Source organism: Solanum stenotomum, chromosome 5, assembly GCF_019186545.1.
Source record: "Solanum stenotomum isolate F172 chromosome 5, ASM1918654v1, whole genome shotgun sequence".
In the NCBI taxonomy this organism is placed as follows: domain Eukaryota; kingdom Viridiplantae; phylum Streptophyta; class Magnoliopsida; order Solanales; family Solanaceae; genus Solanum; species Solanum stenotomum.
This window is the reverse complement of record NC_064286.1, coordinates 22,141,770-22,153,053: the sequence shown is the minus strand read 5'-3', so window position 1 is coordinate 22,153,053 and position 11,284 is coordinate 22,141,770. Positions and strand designations below refer to the sequence as shown.

The following is an 11,284-nucleotide window of genomic DNA, read 5'->3' as shown; positions in this document are numbered from 1 at the left end:
CCCCCCCCCCCCCCCCTTTTTACGAAAATCTGGCCATTGACCGGCAACGTTAAAAATTTGACCGATGACTACAAGGGCAAATAGTAAATTTCCCTATCTTAACACTTAATGGGGTGCCCTAATAAATAAATGGGTGTTTCATTTTGAGGTTTTCTTATTTGATTTGTGTCGTTACGCATTTTAACTTTTAACTTTTAGCTGAAACTTGACTTTGGTCAATATTTTTGGTAAACGTGCTCAGATTAGAACTTCGTCAGTGTCATTAGCTTCAGAAGGTCATTTTTGAACTAACAAAAAGGTTGGTTCAAGTTTTGAGGCTTCCGTTTTCAGTTTTTGCCGTTAGGTGTTTCAAATCTTAAGTTTATGGCCAAAATCTGACTGCGGTCAATGTTTTTGTGCACGTGCTCAGATGAAAATTCCTTCAGTGTGATTATCTCCAAAGGTCATTTTTTATTTAATAGGATGGTTGGTTTTGGTTGTGAGGCTTTCATTTTAAGTTTTTGTCGTTAGACGTTTTAACTTTTAAGTTTTGACCAAAATTTGACTTTGGTCAATATATTTGGTAATGAGCTCAAATTAGATTTCTATAAGCGCGGTTAGCTCTGAAAGGTTATTTTTGGTCTAATAGGATATGGTTGGGTCGATTTTTGACGCTTTCATTTTTAGTTTGTGCCGTTAGTCGTTTCAACTTTAAGGTTTGGCCATACTTTAACTTTGGTCAATATATGTGGTAAACGTGCTCATATGAGAATTTCATCAGCGCGGTTATCTCCGAAAGATTTTTAATTCATCTGATAGGATGGTTGGTTGGGGTTATGAAGCTTTTGTTTTCAGTTTGTGTCGTTAGGCATTTTAACTTTTACGTTTTGAAAAAAAATTGACTTTGGTCAATATATTTGGTAAACATGCTTAAATAAGAATTATGTCAGTGCGGTTAGCTCTGGAAGGTCAACTTTGGTCTAATAGGATGGTTGGTTCAGGTTTTGAGGCTTTTGTTTTGAGTTTGTAGCTCTAGTAGTTTTAACTTTTAACATTTGACAAAAGTTTAAATTTGGTCAACATTCTTACTATAAGTGCTGGGATGAGAATTTTGATAGCACGCGGTTAGCTCAGGAGGGTCCTTTTTGGTCTAATAGGGTGGTTGGTTCTGGTTTTAAGGCTTCTGTTTTCACTTTGTGATGTTCGGCATTTTAACTTTTATATTTTGACCAAAATTTGACTTTGTTCAATATTTTTGGTAAACGTGCTCAGATTAGAATTTCATCAGCCCAGTTAGCTCCGTAAGATCATTTTTCATCCAGAAGGATGGTTGGTTCGGGTTTCGAGGCTTTTGTTTTGAGTTAATGTTTATTAGGCGTTTTAACTTTGAAGTTTTGATCAAAGTTTGACTTTTGTTAACATTCTTGGTAAACATACTTGAATGAGTATTATGTAAGTTAACTCCGGAAAGTCCTTTTTGGTCTTGTAGGATGGTTGGTTCGGGTTTGGAGGGTTTTATTTTGAGTTTGTGCCGTTAGACGTTTTAACTTTGAAGTTTTGATCAAAATTTGATTTCGATCAAAATTCTTGGTAAAAAGGCTCGGATGAAAATTATGTTAATACGGTTAGCTCCAAAAGGTCCTTTTTGATCTAATAGGATGGTTGGTTTAGATTTCGAGGCTTTCATTTTAAGTTTGTGGCATTAGGAGTTTTAACTTTTAAGTTTTGCCCAAGGTTTGACTTTGGTCAACATTCTTAGTAGAAGTGCTCGGATGAGAATTTCATCAGCGCGGTTAGCTCCGAAAAGTCCTCTTTGATGTAATAGGATGGTTAGTTCAAGTTTTATGTCTTTCGTTTTCAGTTTGTGTCGTTAGACGTTTTAACTTTTAACTTTTGGCCAAAGTTTGACTTCGATCAACATTTTTGGTAAATGTGCTCCGATGAAAATTTTGTCAGGATAGTTAGATCCGAAAGGTCCTTTTTGTTCTAGTGGGATGGTTGGTTGGGGTTTCGAGGCTTTCATTTTAGGTTTTTGTTGTCAAACGTTTTAACTTTGAGGTTTTGACCAAAGTTTGACTTTGGTCATCATTCTTGGTAAAATTTCTTGGATGAGAGTTCTATCAGCGCGATTAACTCCGAAAAGTACATTTCGGTTTAATATGATGATTGGTTTGGGTTTCGAGGATTTTGTTTTGAGTTTGTGCTGTTAGGTGTTTTAACTTTGAAGGTTTGACCAAAGTTTGACTTCGGTCAGCATTTTTGGTAAACATACTTGGATGAGAATTGCATCAGCGTGATTATCTTCGCAAGGTCCTTTTTGGTCTAGTAGAATGTTTGGTTCGGGTTTTGAGGCTTTCATTTTTAATTTGTGCCATTAGGCGTTTTAACTTAGACGTTTGACTTCAGCCAAAGTTGACTTCGGTTCGTATATAATGTTATTAAATTTTAATTTAACAAACCAAAACCCAAAAAAATTATTACCATTTATTACTTCTACTTTAATATCACTCTTAATTAAATATAAGTATTTTCTATCGATACAATTAGATTCATTACATGTCTTTTTGTAAAATAGTTCATCCATATAATATAAAATATTGAAGTCAATATTTTTTACATCAAAGCATTTAATTATATTTTCATGCTTCCATGAATATATATATATATATATATATATATATTATTATTATTATTATTTTTAATTTTTTTTATTTTTTATTTTTTATTTTTTGAAACCCACTAACCGTAACTTTTAGTGGATGACAACTTATTAGTAATATTATCTTACTTACTAAATTATAATATAGAAGTAAAAACTAAAAAAGAAAATAATGTAAGAAAAAACAAAAGAACTAAAACAAAGATCTAGCAGATCGTCTCCATCTTCATCTTAGTTGAGGAAATTTGGAGAAGATTAGTTCTTCCTATCAGTGGCTTCAAATCTCACTCCAAAGGTAAGAACTTGTTTTGAATCTCATTTCGAACCAGCAAAATCTCTATCATCAACATTCAAAATAATTTTGGAGAGCTGATGGTTTGCCCTTTTTTGAATCTCCCAGATCTTTATCCGTCCTAAACTCGGAGAATCTCCCAGATATTTATCCGTCCTAAACTTGGAGAGTTGATGAATTGTAAATTTGCTGCATCAGATTGGAAATTGCAGGTATCCACCAATCGCTACAGTTTCATAGTTCGTCGCGTTGACCTCATCTAAATTGGAGAGATACAAATCGCTACATATGATGAGATCTAAAAATCGCCTAGATTGGAGAGCTACAGATGAAGGAAAAATTCACATCAGCTGTAAATCACCTAAATTTTCAACTCAAGCTCTATCAGATGCATCAATTTTTGCTAAAAAGACCCATATTGGCGTGTCGTCTAACGTATGTCTTCTTACCCTTTCATCCTCTCTTTGTCCAAATAATTGTTTGTGTTGCTTGTTTCCTCTTTTTGTCCAAATAATTGCATGTGTTGCTTGTTTTGTGCTGAGGTAGGTATTGTGTAGACTCCGATGCTTGTTCCAATTTTTGCACTTTTTTTTAAAATTTTGTATGTTTATATTAAATAAAATGATTTTATGGCATATCCAATCTTTAAAAATTAGTTAAAATTCTTTTGGACTCAATTTGTATTTTATAGTTCAAGAAAATAATATAAGAATCTGCTTTATTTTTTGTAAAAATAGTCCAAATAAAAAAAATTGCCGCTAAAATAATCCACCTCCCAAAAATATAGAGCTATACTTGCGCCATTATTCAGTTTTTTTCTTTCTCCAAATGTTGCCCACGTTCACACTTCATGTAAAAACAATTCCAAATACAGTCACCTGCAATTCATCTACCACGCTTGAATTATCAGTTCCACAATCCTTTCGGCGAAACAGTATGTATTCTTTATCATATTTATTTTCCTCTTTTGTATGATTTGATTAATTGTAATTCTTCTGACATGCTTTATTTGCTTGGTTAGTATATAGTGTTTATATAGTATGTGGTTGATTAGTTATCGCTGGAATAAATAAGATCGAATATACACATCTGTTTTTGAATTCCCTTGATAAGAGGATTTGCCTAATTAAGATAGTTGTGAGGTTGGTTTGCATGTTTCTTCTCCCAACCTGAAAAAGCTATAAATCAATAGGGCTAACAACATAATACTTCTCATTACCTTCATATGTTGAGTTACATGTTTTACGAAGTTTTGATTAAACTAACCTACTAAAAAAGAAAGAAAAGAAGCTTGAGTCGAATTATTTGTCCTTCTAGCTTGATTATAAATTGCACCCTTTTAACTATTCAAAGATTTTATAATTGCAATGCTATAAAATTAGTTGCATCTACATATGTTTTCTTTTACTGTTTTAAGATTTTTTAAGTTGACAGAGTCAAATATTTCAGTTTTCAATATTTAAGAATGATATCAGATTAGCTATTTATTTGAATAGGACTTTGTTGGAGTTATTTTAGGAGAAAAGGTTATTATTTAGTTAATATATACAACCTACATACCTGCTGTAAAAAAGAGTGCCAGTTTAAATTTCAAACAAATAACATTCTTCTCTGTTTCATTTTCTGTCATACTGCAAATTTCTTCTTTTCAATTTTCTGTGAGCTTTTATTTCACTATTTGCCCTTCTCACATTATCAGAAAAGAAGTTTATAAGTAAAATGAGTTCAAATCTTCAATGGATGTACAAAAGATTAACCAAAGGTCTGTATGATCCTGAATTCCTAAAAGGTGTACAACAATTTATTGAGTTCGCTATGAGTCATCCAGAAGAAAGGGATGGTGAGAGACTAAGGTGCCCATGTAACCGAAAGAAATGTCAGAATAGAAACTTTGAAAATGTTCATACCGTCTATGGGCATTTATTAAAAGAAGGTTTTGTACCAGGATATCATGTATGGTATTTGCATGGAGAAAGTGAAGTTGCGGAAACTATAGATCAAGATGAAAGAATGCACAACTGGGAACATACTATGAATAACCTACCGGTTGATGTTAGTGAATTTGATGATCCTGGACCTAGTACGTCTTATCATAGAATGGTTCATGAGGCTGCTAGTCCCGCATTTGTTCCAGATGATATGGAGGAATTACCTAATCCTGATGCCCAACATTTTTATGATATGCTTGATTCTGCAAATCAAGAAGTGTGGCCTAGTTGTGAAACACACTCAAAATTATCAGCTGTTGCTCATTTGTTGCATATCAAGGCTGAACATCACCTCTCTGAAAGATGTTTTGATGATATTTGTCAATATGTGAATGAGATGATTCCGCCTGATAATGTGATGCCAAAAAATTTCTATGAAACTAAAATGTTAATGAGGGGAATGAACATGCCAGTTGAAAAAATTCATACTTGTGTCAATGCCTGCATGATTTACTGGGGAGAGGATAGTGAACTTGTAAATTGCAAGTTTTGTAGTCATCCCAGGTATAAGCTTACAAGCCAAAGATCTATTCAGAAGAAAAATCTTGTACCATTCAAACAGATGTATTACTTTCCTCTTACTCCACGACTGCAACGAATGTATGCTTCCACAACAACTGCTTCACACATGCGATGGCACGCTGAACATGAAGTTGAGGAAGGTGTGATGCGTCACTGTTCAGATGCACCTTCATGGAAGCATTTTGATAAGATGTATCCATCTTTTTCAGAGGAAAATCGTAATGTTAGATTGGGACTGTCCACTGATGGGTTTCAGCCATTTGGTCAAACAGGAAAGCAATATTCATCTTGGCCAATAATTGTGACACCATACAACTTACCTCCTTGGATGTGTATGAAAGATACATATTTATTTTTATCGGTTATAGTTCCTGGACCAAAGAATCCTAAGCAACAACTAGATGTCTTCTTGCAGCCTTTGATTGCTGAGTTGAAGAACCTATGGAATGTAGGTGTCAACACATATGATATCTCTAAGAATTAAAATTTTCAAATGCGGGCTGCTTTGATGTGGACAATAAGTGACTTTCCTGCATATTCGATGTTGTCTGGATGGAGTACTGCAGGCAGGCTAGCATGTCCATATTGTATGGAGAATTCTGATGCTTTTACTTTGACAAAAGGTGGTAAGCAGTCCTGGTTTGACAACCACCGTAAGTTTTTGCCACTTAATCATCCATACAGGAAGGATAAGAACTCATTTAGAAAGAACAGGGTAGTAACCATGCCTCCTACCCCATTACGATCAGGAGAAGATGTCTTAAAAGAGATAGAAGAACTAGGACTTAAAAAGGTAACAGAACTTGGGGCTGATATTATTAATCGTCAGATTAGTAAGTTTTCTGGTTGGAAGAAGAGAAGCATATTTTGGGATTTGCCATATTGGAGTACCAATCTCATTCGGCATAATCTAGATGTAATGCACATTAAGAAGAACTTCTTTGAGAATGTGTTCAACACAGTGCTGGAGTTAGATGGTAAAACAAAAGATAATCCCAAATCAAGAGAAGACTTGAAAAAGTTCTGTCGACGCCCTGAATTACATGTTGTTGATGGAAGTATCCGAAAGCTATTTACACACTGAAAGAAGAGTCAAAAAAATTGTTGTGTGAATGGGTGAAAAATCTAAAATTTCCTGATGGATATGTCTCGAATATGGGAAGGTATGTGGACATGAAAAAACACAAGTTATTCGGTATGAAAAGTCACGATTGTCATGTATTTATGCAAAGATTGGTACCTGTTGCATTCCGTGAGCTATTACCCAAAAAAGTGTGGGAAGCACTTACTGAGACGAGCCTTTTCTTTAGGGATATCACTTCTACAGTAATTCGTGAAGAGGATATGGTAAAACTACAACAAAAAATACCTGAAATACTTTGTAAATTAGAGCGTGTATTCCCTCCTAGCTTCTTTGACTCAATGGAGCATCTCCCTGTGCATCTCGCTTACGAAGCAATTATAGCTGGTCCGGTACAATATCGATGGATGTATCCATTTGAGAGGTAAGACTTCATTTATATATTCAAGTACTTTATTTCTTTTGCAATTAAACTTATTTTATTAATCACCAGGCGACAATAAAAAGCTTAGGGAGGAGCCAACCAACAACCTTCCCTTCTCAGACAACGCCTAAATAACCTTACAATCCTTATGACAATCCTAATCACTATCTCTAATATAAAGTTATAATCTAATTAAAGAGAACTTGAAAGCTCAAATAGCCTCTTGCTTCTTCTTAACTAGTTGCATAGGTCAGTCTTGACAACATGAAATATTATGACATACAAGATTTTTGTAAGGAACTTCTTTTGCAAAACCTCTTAAAGTTTAAAGTATATGATATTTTATACTCCCCCCTTATGATCTGTTTGTATATATAAATTGATAATCTGCCAAAATTTTCACATATGAAACATCTTTCTTATCATCCAAGAAGCATATCAGGAAACTCTATATGATCTGGTAGTCTCCTGTCATTTATATAGTGTCTATGGACCCAATTAATCCATAGTTTTTCCTTGTTCTGACTCAACAACAACAACAGTTTGCATGTTGCAGCTTGATTCCAGGTCTTTAAATAATTATTCAAGCCTCTTGAACCTTTAGGAAGAGTCACCTTGTCCGAGACTACAAGTTTCCTTTTAGTAATATTGGTTTCCCCTGTTCATAAATATTTCCTACACGCAGTTTCGATGAGTTTAATAACCTTTTGTGGTTGCTTAAACAGATGTAACATGTATGCTTGGATGCAAAAAATTACTGCTCTAATTAGCTAAAGCCTCCCAACATATGAAAATTCTCTAGCTATCTAGTTAGTGATCTTTATTATAATTTTATCGACTAAAGGTTTGCTTTGCAAAATTGTCATCCTTTCAGTAGAAAGAAGAACTCATAAGTATTTAAATGGTAAGTCACCTATTTCATAGTACAACACCCTTAATATGCAATTTCTTTCATCTATCCCTAACCACCAAAATAGACTTGACTATTTAAGTACTTTGTTTTCATCTTTATGAGTGACTAATGCCTTGAGCTTTTGTGCTATTTTCAGAAATCTCTGAAAATATAAATATAATGTTCGAAATAAGGCACATGTCGAAGGATGCATATGCAACGCACATATAGTTGAGGAAGCTTCATCATTTTGTTCACACTACTTCGAGCCTCATGTTTACACAAGGCATAGAAAAGTGCCACAGAATGACGATGGTGGTATGGATGAACAAGATGGATACGATGATAATCTTTCTATATTCACCTATCCAGGTCGGGGATTTGGGGAACTAAATCGTAGATATCTTACTGAAGAAGAACTTAAAGCAGCTCATATTTATATTTTACTAAATTGTAGAGAAGTGCAGCCATATGTGGAGTAAGATTTCAAGCTTTTGCTTTCATTTATACACTAAAATTATCAGAAAAAATATTACATATTCTTTTTCTTTTATGTGATCCAAAGGAATTTTATTGACTCTCTTCATCAAATGTTTCCACAAATTACGGCGCAGGAAGTGGACAGAAAACTTGATGAAGAATTTGCATCATGGTTCACAAGATATGTGAGCAGTTGTACAATATCTTTTCATCTGTACTTACTTTACTTATAAGAAACTCTAATAGTTTTAAATTTGATAGGCCCGAGTCCACATAGATAATCAGTTCATCAAGGCGCTTGCAGAAGGTCTATGTTGATCAGCGAAGCCATACACTGGTTATAATGTCAACGACTTTAAATTTCACACTAAAGGACGCAGTTTGTCTAGAGCATCTAATAACAGTGGAGTTTGCATAAAAGGAACAAATTATAGTGCAGATGAGAATGACTACTATGGTGTGCTTACTGAAATTCTTGAATTGGAGTACAAGGGCAGTACACCAATCAAAAGAACTGTTTTATTTAAATGTGAATGGTTTGACCCCACTCCAAACGTAGGAATGAAGATTCACCCACAATATAAACTTGTGGATATCAATCATAGAAGAAAATTGAGGAAGTACGAACCATTTGTTTTGGCAATGCAAGCGGCTCAAGTGTATTGTGCTACTTATCCTAGCTTACGACATGATAAGAGTGATTGGTGGGCTGTGTGCAAAACAAAAGCTCGGGGTATTGTGGATATGCCTCCATCATCTTTAGTGTCCCCTCTAGTAGATGTTGCTGAGCCTTTCCAATGTGATGGAGATGGTTTAAGATTTGATGTAGTGTCCGATAGTGAAACTATTGTCCGGAATGATCCAAATGGCGAATTCATAAACTTGAGAGATGAGGATGATAATTTAGATGATGAGACAGAGTTTCATGATGAATTAGAATCAGAATCAGATGATGAAAATGAGAATGAAGAGGCGTACTATGAAAGTGGCAGTGAATAGAGTCAAAGTGCTCCAATCTCTTCAAATATAGGAGTTAGAGTTACTAAAATGTAGTATATAAGTTGATTTTATATTTCGTCTCTTTTACGAGTATACTTATTTTGTTTTAATAGTTCTCCTGGTTGTTTTGTTTGAACAACTATTCCCAGTATGATTCTAGATCTATGTTTGGAATAGTGATGAGATTATTTTATTTATAGAAGTGTTTATATATTTATCTGCTAACTAGATTAACACGTTTTTTCTTAAATTTCAGAGGGATCTTGTTCTTGAAGCGATATATCAACTAACTATCTATTCTTGTTATAATTAGATCAATCATTATGATATTACTTCATCCACATTTAACTTTGAAATTGCAGATATGGCACCTAGGGGGGTGGACGTTGTAGATATTCTGGAAAAAGGACAGCAGATCCAGTGGCATCTCCTCTAATGTCGAGTTTCACACGTGATCAAGCACCATCATTGCCTGAACTGCCAACACCAGTTACGCCAGATTCAGTTGCAGTCAACATATCGGGACCATCTTCATCTGTGGGGATCGAAATACCAAGGAATGACATTGTATCCACAACTTCGTCAAATACAACTGATGGTACCCGCATCCCAATTGAAATCGTCATGGGACGGTAAGTGTACAATATTGTTTCATTTACATTGTTTTTCTACATGCAAGAAATTAAGATGTGTTGATTTTCTTCCATACTTTTTTTTATAAATGTTTACAAGTTCTGTTGATTTTCTTAAATTGTATTAGTGGGGAATGAATTACAAATTGAGGTGTTTTTAAATCAATACAAAAAAATCATTCTTGAAGAAAGTAGCTTGTTCACTAATGTCTACACTTCTCTTATATAAGAAGCAATAGTTGAATGTGGCAACATCATATGGTAAGGAATTTATAGAATGGGGCAACAAAATTCCCCATGTGCAGTTCCCCAGAACTTTTGCTTTTGACCTACATGTTCAGATTGTGTGGCAAATTTATTGTTTACTTTGCTTTTATTGGTGTGTATGGTGTGACATTTCTTTGATATCAACAATCCTCATTCCCTAAAGTTTTTCTTATCTTTGCAGTATATCATTAGATTTCATACTAGAACTTTTTTTTACTTGTATTGAATTCGAGCTCAGTATCGGCTCCTCCCAGCTAGTCATTTCAAGATATGATAATGACAGGATTATATAATTTATATCTAATCCTTGTCTCTTTGATAACACTTTCATATGTGTCATATGTTTCTTCCTTACTGCCTCAACATCTTTAAGATCTTATATTGTCGCTAAAGAAACTGATAATACACTCTAGACACTGCTTGATGTTTATAAATAAAATTGAGTATTGAAATAATTACTTGTTATATATATATACAAGTTTGGAGCCAAGTAACAATGTATCTCGGGCGATCACAAAAATCTTCAAGGAAAAATTGGATCCTGAAGGACATGATTGGAAGTCAGTTACACCAGAGATTAAGGACTTCTACTGGGAGGAGTTTAAGGTAAACCATACTACCTGGTTTTTTTTTTGTAACTATTGATTTTGTTACTAAAGTAAAACCGTACAGCTCAAATAAGAACAAAATAAAAACATAGTTGATGAAATAGAACCACTACAACTAGCTAAAAGATAAACTTAGGTTGCTTCATCTGCTACATCTAGAACAAGAGAAAATATTTAGGGATACAAGTTCATAGTTTCTAACAATGCAGTCAATTTCCTATTGTTATTACTCTTTTGAAAAACCTCTTGGATAACTTGTCTAACTAAACTTCAGGTCGTCTTTGTGTGCCTTTGAAAACACATGGATTCCTTTCAATTCAAATATGGTATACATTACCAGCCTAGAAAGTTCTATATATATCTGCTTTGGGACTCTTTCCTTTCATTAAGTTACTCACCCATTCTACTTCATCCCTCCTTCCCATAGGAGCTCTTGTTATGCCCTGCCACTGTAGAAACTT

At 34.3% G+C, this 11,284-nt stretch overlaps 3 protein-coding genes across 3 annotated transcripts in view; all 3 read left to right on the top strand.

Moving 5' to 3' along the window:
* Positions 1-11,284, top strand: part of LOC125865077 (ferredoxin-1, chloroplastic) — a 791,835-nt gene that overhangs the window by 337,563 nt on the left and 442,988 nt on the right. The window lies entirely within an intron of this gene.
* LOC125865066 (uncharacterized) lies at positions 2,801-7,047 on the top strand. Its single transcript, XM_049545234.1, has 3 exons — positions 2,801-2,933; positions 3,039-3,365; positions 4,630-7,047. Exon 3 carries the CDS (start codon positions 4,650-4,652, stop codon positions 5,922-5,924), a length of 1,275 nt encoding a protein of 424 aa, XP_049401191.1. The 5' UTR covers positions 2,801-2,933; positions 3,039-3,365; positions 4,630-4,649; the 3' UTR covers positions 5,925-7,047.
* Positions 8,009-8,721, top strand: LOC125865080 (uncharacterized). The gene is made up of 3 exons (XM_049545253.1): positions 8,009-8,315; positions 8,403-8,502; positions 8,579-8,721. The coding sequence occupies exons 1-3, from the start codon at positions 8,158-8,160 to the stop codon at positions 8,633-8,635; spliced, it is 315 nt and encodes a 104-aa protein (XP_049401210.1). The 5' UTR covers positions 8,009-8,157; the 3' UTR covers positions 8,636-8,721.